The sequence below is a fragment of the Lepidochelys olivacea genome, assembly GCF_965140295.1.
Source record: "Lepidochelys olivacea isolate rLepOli2 genome assembly, chromosome: 26".
Lineage (NCBI taxonomy): Eukaryota > Metazoa > Chordata > Testudines > Cheloniidae > Lepidochelys > Lepidochelys olivacea.
In genome coordinates this window covers 8,068,157-8,094,321 of record NC_140436.1, presented here as the reverse complement: position 1 = coordinate 8,094,321, position 26,165 = coordinate 8,068,157, and the positions used below count along the sequence as shown (strand labels likewise).

General features: G+C 46.1%; 1 protein-coding gene across 6 annotated transcripts in view; it reads right to left on the bottom strand.

The window, feature by feature from the left end:
- Positions 1-1,608: 1,608 nt before the first annotated feature.
- The window catches only part of DPYSL2 (dihydropyrimidinase like 2), a 94,383-nt gene continuing 69,826 nt past the window's right edge, over positions 1,609-26,165 (bottom strand). For 4 of the 6 annotated variants that reach the window (XM_084615125.1, XM_084615128.1, XM_084615127.1 and 1 more), the window contains exons 9-14: positions 16,506-16,662; positions 16,138-16,279; positions 14,935-15,105; positions 9,065-9,244; positions 6,983-7,160; positions 1,609-4,502 (exon numbers count right to left, since the gene is read on the bottom strand). In XM_084615125.1, the coding sequence (XP_084471251.1) occupies positions 4,411-4,502; positions 6,983-7,160; positions 9,065-9,244; positions 14,935-15,105; positions 16,138-16,279; positions 16,506-16,662 (920 nt within the window). In that variant the 3' untranslated portion in view covers positions 1,609-4,410. The remainder of the gene's footprint in view (positions 4,503-6,982; positions 7,161-9,064; positions 9,245-14,934; positions 15,106-16,137; positions 16,280-16,505; positions 16,663-26,165) is intronic. The other 2 variants (XM_084615126.1, XM_084615129.1) reach the window with 1 other exon arrangement.

Below are 26,165 nucleotides of genomic sequence, written 5' to 3'. Positions count from 1 at the left end.
TGCTACTGTCTAGTGTAAGGAGGTAGTAACCAAATTGTTGCATTTTGCTGAGACAAGAGAACATAAGCAAATTAGTCGAATGAAGGTCTTTGCTAGAGGGCTTTTTCCTGCCCACCTGCCTTTTTCAATTCCCAACACAATATTGTTAAGCATTGTTTTGCGCGTAGCAGTCCCTCTGTGCTTGAGAACCATGGGACTAAGACTCATAGCACGACTGGGGCAAAGTCTGGCCCTGCTGACAATCAGCGGGGGTTTTGCCATTGACAACAATGGGGACAGCACTTCATGCTTGTGCTCAATTCCTATGCTACACTGTATTACCCCAGTGCTATATTACTACTGTAATAAAGGGTAGCTGCACTGTTAGGGACGCTACCTTTGATCTGAGACATTAAACCAGGGTCCCTCCTTGCCCCCGTGGAAGTTAGAGCCCATGGCATATTCTGAAAGAGATGGAGAGAACATAGGCAACCGAAAGATGAACAGACACCTCATGCTTCCTAGAGCTGCGTGGAGAAAGGTAATTCTGTTTCGTGGAGGATTTTGACATGGAATTTCATTCCCATTTGGAACAAAAACTAGCAACTTTGAAATTCTCTGCAAAATGGAAAGCGCTGGGATCGGAGAGTCAGGGCAATCTGCCTAGCTGGCTGCCCTGGAGCTCTGTACCTTGGAAGCTTCCCAGGCTTGTAGTTCCTGGAAGCCTGAAATCCCAGCTTGCTGAGGAACTGGGCTGGTCAACTGCCACAGAACCAGAAGGATTTCACAACCTGCCTGGCTTGCAAGATTCCACTGGAAACCTGCCTGGGTTCTACTGCAACTTTTAAATTGCACCATCTCTGCAAAGCAGTTCAACTTTCATTAAAAATGGTTCATCAGCATTTTCCCCACCCACTGTGATGATTCTAGCTCAGTTCTCTGTTTGCGTGCTTCACTCAGTGTCTGTATCCTGCACACGGTCCAAATGGGCGCCTGTTGGAGGCTTGAGAGCTGTGCCAACCGCTTTCATCTCTTTGGTTCCCCTTTGATCAAAGCAGATTGCTGTAGATCATTGGCCACTGCTTAACTATGTAAACTGAGGGTGTTGTTTTCAGACGAATGATGGTGGGAATTCACACTTCTCTGCTTTGCCAGATGCTGTGTTTATCAGACACCTGGTATGAAAAGTCTCTTAAATAATGGTGTGAATTTGCATGTGAAAGAGGCTGGCTCGAGCACTGTGGAGACAAGGCCGCGAGTTATACAGTTATAGTAGAACAGTGCAGGGAGCAGTGGTGCAAACTGTCCCTTACTGACGTGCCTCTTAGGAGAGAGTGGTTGATTCAGTCTCCATGGACCACTCAATCCTTGGCTTCCCCACTGAGATGACAGAACGGAGTGCCAGCGGGATGGGTTTGTTTTGGCAATTCTCGTTGGCTAGGACTCCATCCCCTCGGGCTCCCTTCAGCGGTGACAAGCATGTTCCAAGACATGTCTAGCACGGGGCAGATCCTCAGCTGCTGTAAATCAGTCTTGATGCCAACAGAGCTATGCGAGCTGAGGGCTGCCCTCCCCACCCCCGTGTACACTCATACAACACTGATCACCTCAGGACGCAGACACACCGAGTGGAACCACAACATTTTGTCTTTATTAGGCGTTCCCATGGTAATATAACACAGTTTGTAAGGAATAAAACACAAGACTTTGGGGTGGGGTTTACCATTGTGACAATGGTCAAATATCAGTACTTTTTGTCTACACACATGATCATCTTTAGCACTTACAGCTCCTCCTCTCATAGTTCACAATCACAAATCCAAGGGTTAAAATCCAGCTAGTATTAAATCCTACATTGTTTATTTTTAGAGCTTCAAGTCACTGCGGTTAATAGTCAGTCTCATTTTTTTCTTTAAGCATTTACATATGACATCCATTAAACAGACACAAAGCAAATGAGCTCCCACAGAAAAACATGCTTACGTAGCCTGCAAAAATCTTTTTTTTCCCCCCTTGTAATGAATGAACAAAACTACCTGAAAAGTCAGTGGGTGAAGGGAAAAAAAAACAAACAAGGAAGACTCAAGTGAACACTGAAGAGCTGCGAATGTTTCGTAGAACTGAAACGACTGGTTTTTTTTTTCTCCCTAACTTGTTCCAATTTATTTTAAAGCACAGGTGGAAAAAACAGCTGCAATATATATTAGGTTTTACTGATTACTTTAACAAAAGTGCAATCTCTATGAGGAAAAACGAAAGACCCAAGAGTTAAACCAAAATCAAACATGGCTGGACAAATAAACATACTGTCCTGTTTTTTTTTAAGGCTGGTATTTTTGAAGGCGCCTGAAGGAGTTAGGTGTTGAGATCCAATGGGACTTAGGTACCTAAACTGCTTTAAGACCACTGGGAAATCCCAGCTTTGATACTTGACAAAAGCGGATTTGGTTTTTAGTTTTTAAAAGCCTGCATATATCTCTTTCCCTTAAGAACCTGTAAACATCATTTTAAGAGTTAAAACGAGGAAAATTAAAGTGAATGCACAAGCAAAAATACAAACAGAAGAAGCAGGTGACACCCCTGAATACCAGGGGACAAAAAAGACAAGGTAGGTGAGGTAGTATCTTTTATTGGACCAAGATATTACCTCATCCACCTTGTCTCCCACATATCCTGGGACCACCAGGGCTCCACCAATGCTGCAGGGGACAAAAAGGAAGTGAAGATAAATGCTGTGACAATGGGTGAAAGATTACCCTCTGTGCAAAGAACCAGACCAAGGCCCCGAGCCCTCAAAATACAGCTTGAGAAGGACTTAAATGATGCATGTGAACCAACTGCCATCTGGATCTGAAATGAGGATCATCCATCGCTTGAGCTAAAAGATCAGCACCCAATTCCTCAAAGGCATCTAATGCTCACTGATTTACATGGGAATTAGGCACCTAAATTCCTTTGAAGATCTGGGCCTTAGCTCACAGGCACTAAGCAATCTCTATATGGGATTTAGCTAGTATGTAAGGACAAAGAACTACCACTGACCCTAAATTAGGGTGGGTTAAATAAAGGCCTTTTCCTGGGTGTTTCCGGTAGGATGAATTTTGCCCTTGTGCAATGATCTATTGTATAACAATGTCATAAATCATTGGCAAAATCCTCAGCTGATGTAAATCAGCATAGCTACCACCAAGTTGCCATTTACACCAGCTGTGGCTCTGGCCCTATAACTGGAATGGCCCTTGGTAAGACCTTTCTTGTCTGCTTTCACGAGGGGTCTTTACACGATACTAACAAAGTTTCTTTCTATCTTAAATGATGGCTCTTGTGAGGGCTACTCTTCTTCTGATCATCAAAGTGGGGGGCTGCGATTGAATTTAACATACTGCCAAATGAACCTAGTTTATTGACTAAAACCTCAGCTTCTGGAGTTTCACCTCCACAAATGAAAAGCCTGTTGAGGAAATGTTTTCATGAGACTTTGTTCCAGATCCTCAGCTGGTGTCAATTAAGTCTTAGCTTAGCTTCAATGGAGCTAGGCTGATTGACACCTGCTGAGGACCCGAGACTTTTTGAGGGAGATCATAGCTTCGCTTTGAGGCCTAGAAACGTCCATGAACTAACACAAGTATCAAGTGCTTGCTGAAATGATGCTATGAGCTCCTACTACCAAATGATTGTGGTGACGGCCAGAAACTATGACACGAATGGGGGAGGGAGGTCCACTCCTGAGATGAGACTGTGCAAACACAATGGTACAAAATATTTTAAAAAGTACTCCATTTTTAAAATTTCCTCAATGATCTAATTTGCAGAAAACTCCAGAAGGAAAAACACAGCAAAACCTCAGCCCAACTGCGTAAGATGCATCTTGTCAATTTCTAACACAGGCTTCCTATTTGTACTAAGATACCCGGTGAGATCACAGAATGATTGTGAGGGGGGAGAATGTTGATATAAGTTTAGACTTGTGTTCCTCTGCCCTCATTTAGCGGTGCTGTTGCAGGTCAGGACCCTAAGGAATATCCAGTTTAAAAACCCTTTGAATGACTGCTGTGTTGGGCATCTCAAAAAGCCATTTTTATTTTTTAAAAAAGGCAGCTCCCGGGAAATTCACTTTATCCTTCCTTTGTCAAGAGATGTTTAATGGGAACAGAGGCCTCATCTCAAACACCCTCTTTAAACTGATTTTTTGCATGTCCAGCGTATCAAACGGGGGTTGTTTCTTTAAATGTGATGGGATTGGGGGATGGGGAGGGGGGAATTGAGTGGGATCGCTGACGATGAGGAAGATGGATTGAGGGGGACTGAAGTTGCGCCATAGCACACTGGTTGCCCGCAGTAACCGTCACAGGCTCTAAAAGAATCGAAAGGGCCTCCAGGTACCCTGCCCCCTCCCCTGGTCCGCTAGGCGGCCTCAGAGAGGTTAGTTCCTTAACCCAAGCTGGTGATGTTGGCACGTCCACCAGGTGGCGCCACTATGCGCTGAGTAGTGCGGCGGGGGATATTGTCATCGATCTGCGCACCTGGAAGGAGACAGAGAAGAGGCCATGTCAGTGCAGTGCTGGAGTTGCGTAGCTTTCAACGCAGTAACATAGACCCGTGACATTGCCGGCCGTCTTTGGGCTGCATTGAGCCCGTGGGTCTAAAAGGATGCAGCTCCACTGGAATTGATAATAGCCTCTTTGGCCAGGTTGAATTAAGCCCTATGACCCAGTTCCTCAAAAAGATATGTAGGCACCTGATTTCCAGCCTTGGGGAATCACGAAACAGGCAGCTGTTCTGCAAGGTGGGGAATCATTAGGTCCTGAATTGCTCTAATCCAAACCCACAGAGACCAGCACTGGAGAGTACAGCACGTTCTCTAGTGGAGTGAGTCCTAGTCTTCTCTGCTGAGGCCGCCCCATTAATTAAGATGTTGGGTCCTGAGACGTGGATTAGATTGAGAGCTCGAGGTAGGTTGGTGACCACTGGCTATCCATGCTAATGGCTTTGCGGGGGAGTGAGCAGAAGAGAGGTTCTCTATCCCCATGCCACAACGAGGGAGCACTATCTGGCCCACAGCGAAGCCCACAAGAGCTTTAACCTCAGCTCACTTGTTCTTGCTGCATCAGGTGCCCAGTGGAAGGGCTCTAAATTGGCTGCTTGGGATATAAAGGGGGAGAGACTGCTGAGCAGGAAGTGAAGGCTCTGTGCCCAGAGAATGGGGCTGGACATCGGACTGACCCCTGGGTTGCAGAACAGCAATACTAAAAAACAGACAAGACTGTGCTACTGTTTCAGTGAAAGCTCTGAGCAGCAGCAGCGGCCCTGGAGCTGCCTGCAGATTCAGGGAAGGGGCACTGCATCGGTTCACGCTGTTTTGTGATGGTTCTTTGTGATCACAAGGGGCTAGGTTAGACTGTGCAGAAGCAGAGGGCACTGGGAAAGCTTTCAAGTGGCAGGCTGGTGAGTGGAGAAATTTGTTAGTCTTTTCCCCTTCTTCCCCCCTCCCAATGCTAACTTGGTTTAATTGCCGATTAGAAGCATCATCTTGGGAGGAAACTCCCTCTCCTAGCTTTCCCTGTTGTGTAGCTTCTGCCGAGGCATGCTGCTGGCTTACTAGCCCTTTATCAAACACTTGGTCCACCCACTCCTCCCAGCTAAATTAACTTAGTGGGAGACCTTGCCATATTTGTTGTGGAAGGAGGGATCTCATTAAATCATCCTTCTGATCCTCAACCAATTGCTTCAGCACAAAATGAGAGAGATGTGTAACACTTGCCTATGCTGAGAACCTCCAGCCACAAGTGAGTTTCACTAGAACCATGTGGAAGTATTGAAATAACTTTTAATGCTTGCTTTCAAGTCCACTAAAAGCACTGCAAGTCTCTCTGAGATGCCTCTCACTAAATAAAACTAATGCGTTCCTCTAAACTGCAGGCAGCCCACCCTGGTTTTGGTGAGGTGATTGCTTTGCTTCAGGGAGCAGAACCAAAGTAGCCGCACACTGCTCCACCGGCCAACATGAACTTCCCAGCTGTCTCATCAGAACTGCCCTCCTGGTTTCCATAACTACATCTTCAAGTTCAAACCCATCCTATTCTTTCATTGAGTTGTTCCAGCTTCCACCCTGCTAATTCTGGCCTTCTAAGTAGGTACTCTTATTTTACTCTGATTTTGGCCTTCTCTGACCTGGACACCCACCCCACCCCCAAAATTAAAACTTTCTTTATTCCCTCGCTTTTGTCAGAAAATTTTGGATTTTCATTGAATTTTTTTTTTTTTGACAAATCCAAAAAAGTTGAATAAGTTTTGGCTTTAATCAAAAATCTTCCATGCAGAGAAAGTGGATTTCCTGATCAGCTCTCAATTTAGCAGTAAGGCAGCCTTACCCCTCATCTCTGGATCTATCTCCCAGACACTGAGTCACTGTCTCTTCATACTTCATCATTAAACCCCCTCTTCCCAATTCAGGACAAATCTTCTCTCTGCAGTATCCTGTGATGGTATACAGAACTGCCCAGGCCCTGCAAAACTGCCCCGCTCTGCACTATATGGGCCAGATCCCACATACCTGGTGTACTCCAGCCTGGCTCCATAGAATCTGGCCCTGAATGTCAATCTTTGGGCCACTCAAGATCCATAAAGGAAGCTTGTGTAATTGTCTCCCATTCTGGCCAAGCTAATCATGGCTGAAAAAACTCAGCCATAGACATTGCAAGATAAAAAGTGAAAAATACAAAGTGCCAGATCCTCAATTGGCAAAAGTCTACAATGGTGCTACCTAACTTGTATCCCAGCTTGGGGCCCTGCCCTTTGAAGTGGATGGAGATATAGATTCCTTTGTTTTGGCACTGAAATAAATCAGAATTCTAGCAGGGCTTCTATCCAGATTTTTCCTTCTGCTGTGAAATGAATCTCACTGCTGTTAACCCCCCCGTCCCCGCCTCCTCTTGTTATTGCAACCGAACCCACGCCCCCACAAGAAAACAACCAAGATTTCAACGTAATAATTTAGCCATACATAAGTATGTACCAGACAAGCTAAATCCAGACTGGTGCAGGTTCCTGACAGGTGGGGCCTGCTGTTTGGCTGGAGACGTCTTAGCTGAGGATGCTGGTGTGACAGTCTTCGGTGTCACAGATACTTCACAGACGGGCCCATCATACAGGCCCCGGGGGACGCCCCGCAGCTCAGCCAGCTGGAGAAAACACAAGCAATGAGCCTTCAAACAGCAAAGCTAAAGGCGGCATTAGGAAGAGACCTGAACTGGGTCCAGATGTCACCAAGTCAGAGATGTTTGATTCACGGTTCAGTTTTTGCACTAGAATTTAAAAGTCACATCTCTGCATGGTGCTGATGCTGATTGTGAACTATGGCTATTCAACTGCACAAGTGAAAGGGAGACCAGCCTTTGCCCCTTTGGCTGCAATAATTTATTTTGCATTGAATGTAATTTCACAAACTGTGAGAGAAGGTCAACCAGGCCTGGACAGGAAATCAATTTTTCTGGTGACCCAAGTACCCCAAAATCATGGGATTCCACATTAATCCTCCTGGGCCTCCAGTAGTATAAATCCATTGGCTTCAAAGCATTGCAAATCCATTTTTTCCCCATCAACATTTCAAAACACATTCACAAGGAGTCTCGCTTGCAATGAATACTTTGACAAAGTATAATCCCAAGCAAACTCCTCTGATTCTATCCAGCAGAGGGCAGTGTTGCAGATACTTCAGTTCAGCATGGAATATTTCCCTTAAAGATTTTGACAAGTTAACCAAAACATATAATTATGCGACTGTTCCACTTTGAAAGACTCTAGGGACCAGATCCTCAGCTGTTGTAAATCTGTATAGCTATGCTGATTTCAGTACAGCTATGCTGACTTCTACTGGCTGAGGATCTCTCTAATTGCTTCTGTTTTGGCTTCGTATATCCTTTGAAAACCAATTTTTGCCTCAGCCTAAATTCACTATTTTTCAAAAGTAGAAACCCTCTCACTACATTTGTTTCAATTCAGAATAGAGTGTCTGGCTGGAAGGGACCTTGAGAAGTCGTCATGTCCAGCCCCTTGCACCGAGGGAGGACCAAGTAAACCTAGACCATCCCTGACAGGTGTTTTATCCAGCCTGTTCTCAAAAACCTCTAATGACCGGGATTCCACAACCTCCTTTGTCAGCCTATTCTAGAGCTTCGCCTTCTTTTCTCAAGACTAATTATGCAATTTGTAACCTTTCCCCATAGGTCAGGTTTTCTAAACCTTATATCATTTTTGTTGCTCTCCAATTTGTCCATCTTTCCTAAAACGTGGCGCCCAGAACTGGACTCGGTACTCCAGCTGAGCAGAGTGGGACAATTACCAACCGTATCTTACATACAACACTTCTGTTAATACTCCCCAAATTTTTAGCCTTTTTTCCCCCCAACCATCACATTGACTTATTCAATTTGTGATCCACTTTAACCCCCATTCCTCTTCAGCAGAACTACTGCCCAGCAGTTACTCTTCATGTTGTAATTGTGCATGAGATTTTTCCTTCCTAAGTGCAAAACGTACTAAATTAAATCTTCCAAAACTTTTGAATTTAACCAACAATGCTGCAAACCAAATCGCAAGAGAATCAAACTATTTGCCTGAAACAAGCGTGACTAGCCTAGTTTCATTGTTTGAAGATCGATAAAATGCAAAGACAACAAAGTCAACAACATAATTAGTTTTATTTTAAAGTGTAAATTTATCTGGATGAGTGTTTAAGTTGACTATTTTCTTTTCCTATTGTGACAGGATGCTAGTACCTTGCAGAGTCATTTTGTTGACTCACCCTGCACGCCAGACCAAATCGTTCTGACTAGTTCTTCTTACTCCTGTCTGTCTGTGACCGAGGGAATTTAGGAGCAGAGACAAAGATTCTGCAGGGATAGCCAAGCTCAGACTTAGGTTACAAAGTTACTTTAGAAAATAAAAGCCAACTCAGGGAAGAAACTAAATTTGGACAATACCCACTGTTTTCTCTATGGAAGAAGTGGGGTGGGGATGTCACCTGTTCACCAGCCCCGTAACGTAGAAGCTTCATGAGCTAACTAGCATTCATGGACATACTCACCCTGCTCCTTGCCTTGATGCGCTTATAAACAAAGTCAGGGAATGGCTTCCTGGGGATGTATCGTCCAGAGCCCTCAGTTGCATGGAGGTTCCCATCCTCCAACACAATCTTTCCCTGGCTGATAACCACCAATGGAGACCCACGGCATTCCATGCCTTCAAAGATATTGTACTCCAGAGACTAGGACAAAAAGAAGACATCAGGACCAAGTGTTCATCCCAATGCAAGATGCCATGTCTTAAGCTACCGCCGAGTAACAATTCCCTCCCACCCCCCAGTTTTTGGTTTTTTTTTAAATAACAATCCACACTGATTCCCAAATTTTAGAGTTCAGGTGAGAGAGAGGTGACAATGTCGACGCACTCACCGCCAATATATGTGGTGACATAAAAGCAATAGTAACTAATGTCTTTACGCAGGCAGAACTCCCAATGGGGCACAAATTAGAATGATGAACAAATGCCAACAAGTTCAAATTTGGATGCACTATAGTTTAACACCTCTTAGGCTTGGAACCTCACAGGGCCTAGTCCATGGCTGACAAAGGGATTTAGGGGCTTGATCCAAAGCCCATGGAAGTCCTTCACTGTTGGGCCTGATTTTCAGAGGTGCTGAGTACCAGCCCTTCCTACTGACCCCCCCATCGTGGAACAGAAGGACTGTCACATGGTTACAGCCCTCGACAGGGACTCTGAAGGGTTCCATTCTCAGTTCTGCCACAGACTTTTGTCACCTGGACAAGTCACTTTAATCCCTCTTTTTGCCTCCATTCCCCCTCTGTAAAATGGGAAGGGTAAGTAGCGTTGCTTGTAAAAATTCAATTTAAAAATGCCAGGATCACGTTTTTCCTTACAAATTTTTCCTGTTTCATTTTGACCCACTCTTAGGAAGTTTGGTTTTTGCCCCCCTCCCGCCCTTTACTTGTCATGTTGGTTTAGATTGTAAGCTCTTACTGTGTTTTGAGCAGTGCCTAGCACAACGCAGCCCTGATCTCGTCGGGGGCCTTGAGGTACCACGCTGATATAGATTAAGGCCTACATTTTAAAATCGTCATTCAGACACTTTTTTTAAAAACCAGATCCTGCCAGATTTAGCCCAGGATAGACCTTCCTATACTACCTATAGAAATTCCTGCTATCTTCCCAGGTTTTTTTTTTTAAAAAACTTACTTGGATATCATTAAATAGTATAAAGCCCTGAGGGATTATCCTAATAAAAACAATATTTAGTAAATCAGTCCCTCTGACATACTCCTGCTATATCAAACCCAAACAAGCTTTTATTCTAAATACATGTGAATAAAAGACAAAGATCATGTAAGAGAGAAGTAAGTAACAGCCTGCTTTATGCTCAGAGTATTGTATGCATTATTATTAATCAGATTTGTATTCTATTATTGCCAATCCATCCTGTACCAGACCCTTTGAGACCCCCTGCTGGAGACCTCATGGCCCTGCCGCACCCCGTCCCAAAAAAGGGCAGTGGAGATGGTCCTCCAAGCTGCCTAGAGTGGCTGTGTGGGACACAACCAATCAGGGCCCAGCAGCCTAGTATAAGAAGAGCTGCAGGGCCAGAGGGAGTTCAGTTCCTTGCTGGAGCTGTAGGCATGTGGATGGCTGATGGAGCTACAGAACCCTGGACAGGGCAATGCTGCCAGAAGCCAGGGAGAACAAGAAGGAGCCCTGAGCTGGTTGCTGGGACTGCATTAGGACAAGGCCCTGAAGTAAGGGTGAAGATGGCATGGGGCCACAGGGAGGTGGCCCAGGGCATTAGAGAAGCCATGTGACATAGTTAAAGGGACACAGCGAACAGCTGCAATCTACAGGGTCCCTGGGCTGGGACCTGGAGTAGTGGGCAGGCCTGGGTCCGTTAGCCAGTGGGGGGAAGTGGCCTGGACACTGAGGCACCCCAAAGGGGGAACTGAGCTGTCGTGGCCCAGCTGGAGAGCTGAAGCCAGAAAGCCCCAAAGAGGGTACAGACATTGTCTCCAGGGACGGAGCCCTAGGGCAGAGCAAGGACAATCCAAGTGTGTGCAGGCATGCGCACTTGGCCAAACGGGCACTCACGAGAGGGGAGTGCACCCCATTACTGGTCCAAACTGAGACCAGAGCCCTATTGTTTTAGTTGAGATGCGTAGCCTTGAAGCACACCTTCTGCGTAAGGTGAACAGGCTATGAGAATTTGCTCCCCAGGAGGAGGGCACTAATATCGCTTTTTCCTAGTGTACTGTTTTGTCTTTAGGCAATAAAATGGTTAAGTTCAGTTATTTGATGTTTTGAGAATGAACCATGAGTGTAGTCAAACAATTGGAAACACCTCTGAGTCACTAATACATAGAGCAGAAGTATACAGATAGTGCTCAGTGATGGTTAAAAAATATATATATATATATATATAATCCTAATTAGATTAAAGCTAAATTTTGAGCTTTACAAAATGGTGTTCGTGTCAACATTTTGGTTGAGTCAGGGACGAGGGCGATCTTCTTTTACTCTAATAGGATTGCTCACTCTCAATTAACAGGATTTGAAATATTTGACTTGGGAGTGGCAACGGGAGGCAACAGGAATTCCAGGAGAATCACTGGAAAATGCTCCACCTCTTAACTGTACTGGCAGGAAGGGGTCTACTAACATGTTGTTTGGGAACAGGTATTCTTGTGATCATCTCGGCGGGGGGAACAGCAACTTGATCCAAGTCACTTTTGTGGAGTTCATGATGGAGTCTGCACTTTCAGTGTGTTATAACTATGGGTGGGTTTGACTGCAGCTTTACCATTCGAATGGAGGGTAAAGCAAATGGGATCCAGTCTGAGAAAAGGCTGTGGCTGCCCAGAAGAGAGCTAGGATAAAAGCACAGGAATTAGGTTCGTTCCAAATACAACAGGTTCCCTCTCAAGCTTTAATGTTTCCTTGCCCGAGAGGGGCACAGCTGTGATTTCCTGAGAAATGCGGTGTTGCTCTAACATGTAAAAATAACAGAATAAGCTGGTGCCCCATAATCACTAGCTCTGCTTCTGCAGCAGTTAATACCTTCTCCTGAGTTTCAAACCAGCTTTGGTTGAAGCTTTAGTAAAATGGTGTTCCTTTAAAATAAGGGATACTAATAATTCTGCACTTGTATCACTTTTGCCTCCATCGCCAAGTACATAAGAGGTCCTACGGATGCAAAATAACTAACAGATGCTATGCAGGGCAAGGCCCTGACCTGGAAAGCTTAATCTTCTGTCAAGATGCCACTGGGAGGGGCAAGATAAACAGAAGAGCATTACAATCATGTATGAGACACAGCAGTCACAGTTCACGGGGGCCAAAAGTCTATACAGCATTTAGTACAGTGGGAATGGGCTGGGGCTTCCAGTTGCTACTGTGACCCAAATAAGGGATGACAAAACCATCTAAAAAGTCTCCCTACAACCTCATCCTCTTTTCCCCCACACCTCCATCTTTTTATAACCAAGTGTGGAAGCCTTTAAGGCAAGGGCCACCTCTTTACTTCATGTTTACACAGCACCTAGCATGATGGGGATTTGATCCCCCAACTGCAGCCTCTAAGTGGTATTGTAATATAAAAAATATTAATGCCTCCTGGGAGACTGTTGAGGCTATCAACATGCCATTTAGAAATGAACGTCTACTTTATGTACTGCTTGTACCTATCTGGACAGTGACAGGATCTCTGGATGGGTAGATACCTGCATGAAAATTAGATATTTGTTGCTTACGAGTTAGTGGTTTGTGCTGTTTGTCTTCAGTTGAAGTCTCTCCTTTCTTGGGGTTTTAAAAGGTAGCTTTTGAGAGGTAATGGACTAGCAGCCTGAGAGAATGAAGCCCAGATTATCAAAGGTACGTAGGCACCTATCTCCCATGGATTTCAATGGAAGTTAGACCTAATTACCTCTAAGGAGGTGGGCCTGAGGTCCTCCATCTGCAGAGCTGATAGGGCAGTCTCACAAACATGCTTTAACCTGATATTGAGAGGCCATCTTTGGGAAGCATGAGGGTCACTCACTGGGCCCTTGACTGCCGACAAAGCCAGAAAGTCACACACGCACCCTAGTAAGTAAGGTGAGTAAGTCCTGTTGAAAAATCAAGGGGACTTGTGCTCCTAAATCAGTAAGTCTTCTGAAACTCTCTCCAGGGTGGGTCTGATTCTCCTCTGCTCTATTCTGGCTGTATACTACCCGAGCTCTCATGGCGCTGGCTAATTGGAAGGAGTTAATCCTGATTACACTGCTGTAAATCCATGGAAAATCAGGCCCTGTATGTTTTGTGATATAGCCCCATGCCTTTTGGGAACCCACCACACTTGCATCATATAGACAAAAAGAAGCCATCGGGTGGCAAGAATTTTCAGATGCTACCAGCCAAAGCAGGACTTGATCCAGCCCCTAATCATCTATTGACCCACTCAGTCCTTGTAAACTGTGTTTTATATAGGCTCTTTCATCCACCATAACAAAGCTATTAGCCCAGTTACCAAGTTAGACCGTGTTAAGGAATACAAAAGCAAGCCAAACTTTTTTTTTTTTTCCAAAGCCTTTGTTAATGTACCCAGGGATCCAATCTCTGGAGGAAAATTTTGCTTCTCAGCAGTGGAGTGAATAAAGCCATTCATGGAAAAAGCACAAGGAGGTTTTTCCAAGGAAACACTCCCTAAGTTCTTAGCCAGCAGCTAAACCAGTGGTAAACAAACCCACACAGTGGTTGTTCTCTCTCCTGTCCTCCTGCAGGGCCATGGGGAACTTCAGCTGGCCCTGCCTGCTGATACTGGTCCGTACTCTCTCATTTAGAATATGAGACCTACTTAGTCAACTGCTGGAGCACAGGCTTAAGGAGCTGGACTCTCAGCTGCTGTAAATTAATATAGCGCCAGGAGAGCGCAATTGATTTATTCCAGCTGACAATCTGGCCCATAGACTTTCAGGCCAGAAGGAACTACTCTCATTCAGCTCGTCTAACCCTTTGAGTCGCACAAGGCACAGAAATCCCGCAGCCAGCGTGAAAGCTCCTGGTTAAACGAGGCTGTGTTTTTAACTGAGAGGAGTTCAGTCTGCAAAATCTGAATCTGTCATTCAAACTCTGCAACGTTCAAGAGTACGCTTGGATCCAGATGTCTGATTCTGCCCACTGTAATGACTAGGAAGCCACTGGCAAAACTTAAGTCTCAAAAACCAGTTCATAACTGTGCTCATCTTAGGTTTAATTGAACACCCCTCCACCCCCATCCGCAAAAGAGACATTCCACCATTTATTAGCTGAAAAATGACCCCCAGAATGCAGACCGTCCTAAGTGTGAAACCACTGCTCCTAGTCCTATGTTTGTGGGCCAGCGAACACTTATTTGCTCCTTCACGCTACGGGTCCTGCTGTGGCAGTGTGCACATGGGGTGCATGGTCTCAGGGGGACACTACACGACAGTCATTGTAATGGTGGGTGTAAGTATGAAGGATGTGGCTTTATGGCAGATTTTTCACCTTCCCGTGGAGTGCCAAGGAGGGATCATGCATCAGAATCAGGTGTGCATCAAACACTCTCAATCCCCTTGGATCAGAGGGAGCTGTTGGGCACATTATGGAGAAAACCAGACCAGACCAGACTTCTCACTATGCATAGTGCTCGGCTACAAAGGCCTGGTCTACACTTTAAAAATTAGCACAACCTGGCTTTGTGACCCAGGGAGGTGAGTATTTTCACACCCGGAGTACTGTAGTTGGGTCAACCCCTTGTGTAGCTGCGACTACGTCAGTGGAAGAATTCTTCCATCGACCTAGCTGTGGGAAGCCTCTGTACTACTGTATTACGGCCGGCCGGCTGTAGCGTGGTGCAGAAGGGAGAGCAGGCAGGGCTCAGCTGCAAAAGGTACTCACTATGTTATGAGTCTTGGCCGAGATTGTTTTGATACAGTCAGGATCCCAGATGACAAGGTCAGCGTCAGAGCCCACGGCGATGCGGCCCTTCCGTGGGTACAGGTTGAAGATCTTAGCAGCGTTGGTGCTGGTTACAGCCACAAACTGGTTCTCATCCATTTTACCAGTCACCTGGTGAAGGAGCAAAGACATGACTGCATTAGCAAAGCACAAACCTGTACTAACAGCATCTCCGGCCAAAAGCAGATTCCTGAGGGCCTTGTGCTAGACAGAGATTTGTTACCATCAGATGGAGGAGGTGGCTGGCTTTGTACAGACAACATTACTTATTAATTGTAACAACCAAGCTCTGTTAATATCTTCCCTTCAAAGATCTAAAAGCACCATAATACCTCGTTCTTATTAGCAGTAGATCTCAACACACTTCTTTTCTAAAAACAAAAACAACGAAGGTCACTGCTATTATCCCCACTTTCCAGATGGGAAAACTCAGGCACAGGGCGGGCAAGTGGCCTGCCTAAGGTTACTCAATGAATCAGTGGCAGAGCACCCTTGTCTCCCAAGTCCCAATCCAGTGCACTATTCACTAGGCCACACTGCCTCCCTACAGCAGTGCAAATCTTAATCAAGCAGCACCCAACCTGCCTGTGGGATCAGTTTATTAGACAGTTTACAGAGGAGGAATCTGAGTCAACACAGAGAGAATAGAGGTGGAAAGAATTACATTTCCTCCGTGAGGGCTGGAGAACTTTGAGCCAGATTTTAGTCTCTGATTCAGCCCGTTGAGAAGGGATACGTAGGGCCCTACGTTCGACTCCTGTGCAGTCCTGGTATAGTGGCATTGTTGGGGCCGGGCCAAAGGAGACATGCAAGGGACCAGAGGAAGAGTCACCAGCGTGCTCTACACTGGCAATTCTAGTCTACAAAGCAGCCTACAAGCAGCTATTAAGGGTGCTCTAACTCACACCAGCCCCCTATTACAGCCCAGAAGTGGGAAGGAGCAAAGGTGGGCAGTCTACCTCTAGGCAGACAACGTTCACTAGATTCTGGTTTAAAGGTCACTTTCCCTTTTTTTTTTTTTGGTTAGTGCCCTTTTTAGATGCTAAACAGGGGAATAAAAAAAGATGGGGGGGGAGGCAAACAAAATGTAACCGAACTCCTCAACTAGAGGACAGATGGGAATTGGACCCCTGAGTGACCTACCACAGCCTTATCCCAGATGATGGACATTCTTTCCTCAGTCCCATTGGTTCCTTCAGGGATCAGGGTAAAGTTGTCCTTTCCAACAGCTTTCTGGGCAGTGTTGAAGGTGCAGTGGGCACTGCCAGTTACCTGCAGGTCTCCGCTGAAACCCAAATGGGGGGGGGGGGATTACTTTATTTTCACAGCAAATTAACAGCTCAAGTCCTCAGAGAGCCCCGGACCTCCCTCACCAGAGCACAGCACTCTACCCCTTGAGCTCAAGATGGGGCTCTGTAACCGGAAGTTAGCTTTGGTGACCACCCACGAGCAGAGTGTGCGTCCTGTGCTTAGGCAACACGCTCTGCGAACGCGCAGCCTCGTCTACTCACCAAGCCAGCAGGGAGTTGAGAAAATCAGGAGTGGTTGGGTCAGGGCTCAGCGGTGGGGAGGTGACAAAGGCTGCAGCCTTGACCCAGTTCTTACTCCAGTAATGAGATCCATCGGTCCCCAAGCTTGCTGTGATGGGCTCCCCGTAGACCACGGTGCCTGTGGGGCAGAGACACACCAACAGGACAGCTGTAAGCGCCACAATGCCAGCAGAGCAACAGGCATCTCCACCCTCTCCGGGGGCGCGCCTGCCATCCTTCTCATTAAGGGAGAACAGGGACATAACTTGCCCCGAAGGGACATTGGCCCGTAACTACAGCAGGATTTCTTACACCTTCCTCTGATGCAGCTGATCGTGGCCCCTGACAGAGGCAGGGTACTGGACTACACGGTCTGAAGCAGCATAGCAACTGCCCCACCCTATCGTGCTGCGAGACCCCAACCCAATCGATTTGTTACAACAAATTACATGATGCCAGGTGCTATAAATGCCCCAAAATTAAGGCTGGTGAAATCTGAACCAACACAAACTAGATGGTTTGGCCAAAAACTTTATCTGAAACAAAATTCTGCCCCTGCTACTCCCACCCCTTGTTTGCAGCATCTCCAGTATCCTGGAGTGTATTCAAATGTTAACATTTCATTGGTATGGACAAACGGCCGCACTCCTGCTAGTGGAAAAAACACGATGTAAATAATCAGGTCAGCGCTGTGTATGAAACGCATATTTGCTGATGAGACGACAACCATACCATTCCCGTTTCCACAGCATCTCATGCTTGAGGGACCAGCTTAGATCACCGTCATTAGACAAGGCTGCCTGGTTGAGAGCTCCCTCAGAAGTACTCACCGCTTGCCTTTACCTTACCTATGACCTAAATTTTTCACAAGCCACTGGTGATTTTGGGTGCCCCACTTGAGAAACCTTAATAATGATACCACCACCTACCTCTTATATAGAGCTTTTCATCAGGAACTCTCAAGGGTCAGTGTCATCATCCATTTTACAGATGGGGAAACTGAGGCACAGAACAGGGACGTGACTTGCCCAAGGTCACGCAACCGCCCAGTGACAGCAGAGATGGAAACAGAGTCCATGCCTCCTGCGTCTCAGTCCCCGGCTCTATCATTAGGCCTTTGGGTGACCAGACAGCAAGTGTGAAAAATCAGGACCGGGGTGGGGGGATAATAGGAGCCCATATAAGAAAAAGACCCCAAAAATCAGGACATCTGGTCACCCTAGGCCTTATGGCCTCACAGAGGCCTGATTTTCAGAGTGTGGGTATTCCGCATTTTCTGAAACTCAGGTCCATTTATGGCATCTCGGGTCAGGCACCCAAAACTGTCAGTTACTTTTGAAAACATAGGCCTCTCAGTATTTGTGAGTTAACAGTGAAGGTCTTGTTCCTGAGGAGCATTCAGAGCAGCAAAAGTTGCCAGTTTATTAGATCCCTCATAATGGGACCGTACAAATAAGAGCTGGGGGGGTGGGGGGAGAGATCAGAGTGTCTGAAGGCCCATGACAGGATAAATCAGAAGGGATCGGATAAAAAATGTAGCAGAATGAAGATTTTGTTATATTTACAGTAACGCTGTCATAAACAGACTGGGGCCCATAGTGCAAGGTGCTGTACATACACACACAGAGAATCTCTTCCCAGACGAGTTTAGAGTCTAAATAGAAAGGACAGACAAAGGGTAGGAGAAAGGAAGTATTATCCTCATTTTACAGAGGGGGAACTGAGGCACAAAGAAGATAGATGTTTTTCCCCAATGTCTGTGGCACAGCAAGGAAATGAAACCAGATCTCTTGAGTCACAGTCCAGTACTTTAACCACAAGACCTCTTTAGAGAAGTATTTTTAACCACAGGCGGGAACAGCCCATGTTTCAGGGCATGATGCTTTACGGGGGTGGGATACACGATCTGCATACAGAGCACATACTGGAGGCTGCAACTTCAGATGCCCTGACAGCTGCTAGTGGCACTGAACTACTAACCAAATAAACCCCTCTGAGCTCTATCTATTGCACCCCTCACTGCAGCATCCGAGCACAGATCCTTATTGTGCTACTACTCACGTGCAAAGAAGGCATCTGGGGCTCTGTGGGTTTTCAGACACAAGAATAGGCAAAAAGCGGGGCAAAGACCATTGAATCTGGCCACTTTCCTGTGACAGAGCACTGAAGGGTGCATCCTAGGAAACAGGCCTTGAATGTGGATCGTAATGGCTTGGCCTCCTACCCTATCACTGGGACTGTTTAAAAGACAACTCTCCAGCCGAAGAAGAGCCTGCCAGGGAGTACTTGCAGCAAACAGGGTCAGGGGTCATGAAACTGGAACAAGGCAAAGGGCATGCTGGATGTGAAAGGGAAGCCTGTTTATACCCAATACATTGGAGGAATTGTTCTCGCAAGCTATCTTTCATCTTGCAGGACTGCCAAGGACAGTGTCTGCAAGGAATATTCACCATGCAAATGCCATCATGTGCATCTGGCTTGACAAAGTTCCCCCCCATTAGGAAATCAATTACCTTTTGTTCATTCCTCTGGATGTTCTTCAGTGACTCACTCTCTACCTTCTCAGGATTGTGGGTGCCGGCTGTGTGGCTCTGTTGTGCAACTCTGCTTTGCATGCCATTTTTTTAAGCTTGTGTAAGGTATATAAAAAGTCACCTACTGGGGCAAATGCCATTTGCCCTGGAATTGTACATAAGCTACCACCAAAGAAAAAGAATGGCGTAGTAGTTAGGGCTCTCTCCTGCAAGATGAGACAGACCACTTCAATTGCCTGCATTACCCCAAACTTTCTGTGTGACCTTGGCCAAGTCACTTAGCCTCTCTGTGATTCAGTTCCCCAGCTGTAAAATGCAGATAATAATTTTTCTCTACCTCCTAAGGGTACTATGAAAAGACGGTGAAGCATTCTAAGATCTACTGAGAGCTAGCGAACAGGAGCAACAACCAGGGGAGTTTTGTGAGGAGCGACAACATGTTACCCTTGACGTGACTCTGAATGTTAGCTTATTTGTTGCGTGCTTGCTTGCCATGTGCCTGCTTGACGGAAGACTGTAGTGTTGTCTGTTGGTGGGGCTGGGTGCTAGGCAAGACTCAGAGCTTCCTAACAAGGCAGTTGCCATCCATCCATTAATCTCTAATGCCTTTCGGATCCCTTGACAAGGGGCCGCAGCTAACTCAGGGAAAACAGGGGCTTAAAAAGCCACCTCCTAAACCACCAGAGGAGCTAGTGAACAGGTGAGTTTTATGACGGAGTTTAAAGAAGGAGTGGGAGAGCCAGATACACCTAAAAAACACTCTAAACTTAGGTCCATAAACACCACAACCCCCCGAAAAAGAACTAAAAGCCTGCAAGAGTAAAAATAATGCAGGCAGAAGTCTAGCAGCAGAGTGGGGACTATCCAGTTTATTGCACTGAACGCAGCACATATGATTACCTGCCTGGTGGAAAGGTGGCATATGTCTGCATTCAGTGCAAGCAACTCCAGGCCCTCATAGACGGCATACGGGCTCTTGAGAGCGGCAGAACTGGAGGAACTAATGGAGACAGAGAGGTACACAGACATGGACACATCAAAGTGGTCCCACCTCTGGGCTGCTGAGAAGGATGAAAGTCTCCAAGGAGAACATCAAGCTGGAGCAGAGGAAAAGGATCCCATAGTTGGGAGCCTCCCTCCAGATGATGTCATCATATCCTCTCTCACTGAGGATACAGTGGGGGAGGTTTAGATTGGATATTAGGAAAAACTTTTTCACTAAGAGGGTGGTGAAACACTGGAATGCGTTACCTAGGGAGGTGGTAGAATCTCCTTCCTTAGAGGTTTTTAAGGTCAGGCTTGACAAAGCCCTGGCTGGGATGATTTAACTGGGAATTGGTCCTGCTTTGAGCAGAGGGTTGGACTAGATGACCTTCTGGGGTCCCTTCCAACCCTGATATTCTATGATTCTATACCCCTCCATGGGAGGGGACCCCAGTTATTAGGAAGAGCCAGGTAATAGTAATGGGGGATTTGATCATTAGAAATAAAGATAGTTGGATTTGTTACAACCGGGAGAAATGCATGAACCGCCTGTCGGGTGCAAAGGTCGTGGACCTCTCGAGACATCGAGACAGACTTATGTGCAGTGCTGGGGAGGAGCCAGTGGTCATGGTACATGTAGCTACACAGGGACATGGGGAAAGACAGAAGACAGGTCCTGGAGGCCAATTTAGGCTCCCAGGTAAGAGATTAAAATCCAGGACCTCCATGGTAGCGTTCTCTGAAACGTTTCCAGTTCCACATGCAAGGCCAGTTGAACAGGCAGAACTGCAGGGTATCAGTGCGTGGATGAGACTATGGTGTTTGGAGGAGGGATTTATGTTTATTAGGAACTGGTGAACCTTTTGTGAAAGGAGGAGCCTGTACAGGAAGGATGGGCTCCAACTAAACCAAAATGGAACCAGGGTGCCGGCATGTAAAATTAAAAAGGTTGTAGAGGAGTTTTTAAACCCAGGGCGGGGGGAATGTCGACAGGGACAGAGGAGCACACGGTTCGGACAGACATCACTTAGGCAAGGATTTATTAAAGGGAATGCTCTATATCCTAGTAAACAGGAGAGGATAGAAGCTGATAAAGTACAGGGAGGAACTGAAGAGCAACAGTCAAATGAAAAAGAGTCCGATTCACTATTGACCAATTTTTTGAGTGCTTGTATTCCAGTGTTTGAAGATGGGTGAACTTGAGTGCCTGGTATTAAATGAGGATATTGATAGAACAGGCATCACAGAACCTTGGTGGAATGATGACAATCAATAGGGCCCAGTAATAACAGGGGACAAAATATATAGAAATGACAGAGCCTGGTGGGGCAGTGGTACTATATGTCAAAGAAAGCGTAGAGTCAAATACAGTAAAAATCTTAAATGAAGCAAACTGTATCACAGGATCTCCATGACTAGAAATTGCACGCTTGAACAATACGTCATTGGCACAGTATAGCAGTAGGAATATATTAGTGAACACCTGACCGGGACGGTGACAGTGACGATGAAATGCTCAGGGAGATTAGAGAGTTTACAGAAACGGAAAACCCAATATTAATGGGGAATTTCAACTCTGCCCATATCGACTGGGTGCATTGCCAGAAGTTGCGACCGGACGACAGAGGGTAGAACTCGATAAATTGCCCTGTTCTGGTCATTCCCTCTGAAGCATCCGGCACTGGCCACTGGTCCATCTAGATCAGGATACTGGTCTAGATGGACCACTGTTCTGGATGGTATGGGACATTAGTAACAGCCCCCAGAGCCTTTAATTTGTAGGTTGTTGGTTCAGTTCCAGGCCAGTTCCACAGCCACTGAAAGACTGTTTAATGGCCTGAGTGCAATGAATCATAGAATATCAGGGTTGGAAGGAACCCCAGAAGGTCATCTAGTCCAACCCCCTGCTCGAAGCAGGACCAATTCCCAGTTAAATCATCCCAGCCAGGGCTTTGTCAAGCCTGACCTTAAAAACCTCTAAGGAAGGAGATTCTACCACCTCCCTAGGTAACGCATTCCAGTGTTTCACCACCCTCTTAGTGAAAAAGTTTTTCCTAATATCCAATCTAAACCTCCCCCACTGCAACTTGAGACCATTACTCCTCGTTCTGTCATCTGCTACCATTGAGAACAGTCTAGAGCCATCCTCTTTGGAACCCCCTTTCAGGTAGTTGAAAGCAGCTATCAAATCCCCCCTCATTCTTCTCTTCTGCAGGCTAAACAATCCCAGCTCCCTCAGCCTCTCCTCCTAATCATTTTTGTTGCCCTTCGCTGGACTCTCTCCAATTTATCCACATCCTTCTTGAAGTGTGGGGCCCAAAACTGGACACAGTACTCCAGATGAGGCCTCACCAATGTCGAATAGAGGGGAACGATCACGTCCCTCGATCTGCTCGCTATGCCCCTACTTATACATCCCAAAATGCCATTGGCCTTCTTGGCAACAAGGGCACACTGCTGACTCATATCCAGCTTCTCGTCCACTGTCACCCCTAGGTCCTTTTCCGCAGAACTGCTGCCTAGCCATTCGGTCCCTAGTATGTAGCTGTGCATTGGGTTCTTCCATCCTAAGTGCAGGACCCTGCACTTATCCTTATTGAACCTCATCAGATTTCTTTTGGCCCAATCCTCCAATTTGTCTAGGTCCTTCTGTATCCTATTCCTCCCCTCCAGCGTATCTACCACTCCTCCCAGTTTAGTATCATCCGCAAATTTGGTGAGAGTGCAATCCACACCATCCTCCAGATCATTTATGAAGATATTGAACAAAACCGGCCCCAGGACCGACCCTTGGGGCACTCCACTTGATACCGGCTGCCAACTAGACATGGAGCCATTGATCGCTACCCGTTGAGCCCGACAATCTAGCCAGCTTTCTACCCACCTTATAGTGCATTCATCCAGCCCATACTTCCTTAACTTGCTGACAAGAATACTGTGGGAGACCGTGTCAAAAGCTTTGCTAAAGTCAAGAAACAATACATCCACTGCTTTCCCTTCATCCACAGAACCAGTAATCTCATCATAAAAGGCGATTAGATTAGTCAGGCATGACCTCCCCTTGGTGAATCCATGCTGGCTGTTCCTGATCACTTTCCTCTCATGCAAGTGCTTCAGGATTGATTCTTTGAGGACCTGCTCCATGATTTTTCCAGGGACTGAGGTGAGGCTGACTGGCCTGTAGTTCCCAGGATCCTCCTCCTTCCCTTTTTTAAAGATTGGCACGACATTAGCCTTTTTCCAGTCATCCGGGACTTCCCCAGTTCGCCACGAGTTTTCAAAGATAATGGCCAATGGCTCTGCAATCACAGCCGCCAATTCCTTCAGCACTCTCGGATGCAACTCGTCCGGCCCCATGGACTTGTGCACGTCCAGCTTTTCTAAATAGTCCCTAACCACCTCTATCTCCACAGAGGGCTGTCTGGGAGCTGACCTTGTTAGTGAAAACAGAGGCAAAAAAAGCATTGAGTACATTAGCTTTTTCCACATCCTCTGTCACTAGGTTGCCTCCCTCATTCAGTAAGGGGCCCACACATTCCTTGGCTTTCTTCTTGTTGCCAACATACCTGAAGAAACCCTTCTTGTTACTCTTGACATCTCTGGCTAGCTGCAGCTCCAGGTGCGATTTGGCCCTCCTGATATCATTCCTACATGCCCGAGCAATATTTTTATACTCTTCCCTGGTCATATGTCCAACCTTCCACTTCTTGTGAGCTTCTTTTTTATGTTTAAGATCCGCTAGGACTTCACCATTAAGCCAAGCTGGTCACCTGCCATATTTACTATTCTTTCGACTCATTGGGATGGTTTGTCCCTGTAACCTCAACAGGCAGTTTTTATGGTCTATCAACCAGATTTAAAAACATGCTTTTGTCAGTCAGGCTAACCCATCAGCTAAAAAAACTTCACTGCTATCACACTGGGCACATATCTGGTGGTCCTCACCAGAGCGGAGGAAGATGCTAGAAGTGGTGCAGTTTTCTCTGTCATGTAATGTTTAAATGTTATCGGGCATCCAATCTGGAAGAACCTTAAAACCACAAAAAGGGCCCTAACTTGAAGAAACGGTCTAATTTTGACCAAAATTGGTAGAAAGCTTCTAAATACAACTGATCATGCAACCACAATATGATAATGCAAAATACTGGTCATTGTTTGTAGAGTGGACGGATTTGAGAAAAAGTCCAAAGACTCCTGCAGCAGCAGCTGATGTTAACGTGGTGTACGCCATGATGAAATACCTTCAAGATACGCTTCACTCTCTGGGCCAAAACTGGACCTAAGACGCATACGATGAAGGACTCTACTGCAAAGCACAGTTGATTAAATGGAGGAATCACAACGAATTTGATAATAATCTCCTCGAGGTGGAAGGCATGCATCATGCAAAGAATTTCATAGATCAAGCAGGAAAGTGAGTTTCAAGACACCCATGTGGAAGCCAGCATCCACGATGCTTCAGTCATCAGCCATGCTTTAAGAGGAGAAGCATGTAAGTGCGGCGTTAGAATCCACAAACTTATGAGTGAGGCAACGAGTTGCTCAGCGATTCTATGAACAACGATGTTCTCCCAAAAGATGCAAAGATGTGCGTCTTAGAGAAAGCCTGAACATGAACTAAAGCATTTGAAGATGTGCAGAAGGCACACACAGGAACCAGAGTGGAAGCACAAAATGACCTGGCAGACTTCATGAACCATCATTCCACCAGCTCGTGGACACTTATGTTATCCGAGGAAAAAACTATTCAGATACATTTCTCTTCTGGAAAAACTATATAGGAGATTTCTCCCTTCTACTGATAGATTTCATAGCAGCAAAAAGAGACAATAACAAATCCATGGAACTTGAGACATTTGCAGAAACAATTCCACTTGATGTCCAGTGTGGTCATATGAATTGGGCTAGATGGGATTGTGTAAAATGTAGCAGAAGCCAGACTTCTGGAGGAGGAGAAGCCAGATATGTATCATGCCCTGGCTGATAGTCAAGAAGCAGTATACTGGACTGCCAGACCCTTCAGAGGTGTCGGGTATGATATGGCCAAAGAGCAGTCTCTCAACAAGGACCATGGGAAGCATCAGCATCTTTGCACAAAAGGTAAGGCTCTGACCAGGGAATACCTGACTGCACATTTTAAGGCAGCTTTAACAACTATGGCCAAATAAATGTGTGGAATGCAGCCTTCAGCAACAGAGCTCCACGAAGAAGCTGCCCCAAAGTGCACGGTTGCAAATGAAACTGCTGTCCGAGATATTATAAAAGCCGTGACTGAAAGAATGACAAATCCGTGTTGCACTGAACCTGGAAGAAGCCCAGACAACAGAGAGCTGCTTGCGAACGTTGCAACATCTTCTGTGGCCCCCACCTGAAACTGCACGAAGTTTGTGTGTGATAAAGAGAGAATGGCACACAAGGAATGAAGTAGCCTGTAACCAGTAGGCTGAAAAGGGTTGAGGCAGGCCTCTTTGATCCCACAAAAAAGGCATAATCTCAAATCATTTGGTAACCTCAACAAAACAGATGAACAAAAGAAGAAGCAGACAGCACAATCAATAACTATTGATAGTCAGCAAGCTGACAGGTATTGTCCAGTCCAGAGATGTTGATATCCAGGTTTTGATGAAGTATATCCTGGCACCTGTCCCACTTTCCCTCTTCAACTTGGATGGATCTCTGAGAACAACCCAAAAGAGCAACACATTGTCTGGGTGGAGAAAAATCTGTCAATGGTTGAGCTAGCCAACGTTTGCAATTATTGACCCCCTGATCCCTCTGCAGATGGCATGCCAACACTGCCAAGTGCAAAACTTTTGGCGAGCTGCTTGATCAGCTGCTAAACCTTATCCCTAGCCTAACATGGCAATTCACTGCTGCTGTTGGTGACAACTATGCAAATGAAGCCTCAGTCAAATCTGGTGAGCGAGCCTTCGGGGGGGGGGGGGAATGTCCAAATGCAAGAAGTTTGAGACCCCATTGTGTTAACACCATTACCAAAGCAACGCTTGAAAAGCTCATCAAATTCAAAGAACAAATCTAACATTGCAAACTTCCTCTTCAGTGACTGGGTCGTGAAGTGTGAACAGAGTTGGTTGCCTGGTGCTGAAGTATACCTTGCTGGTGG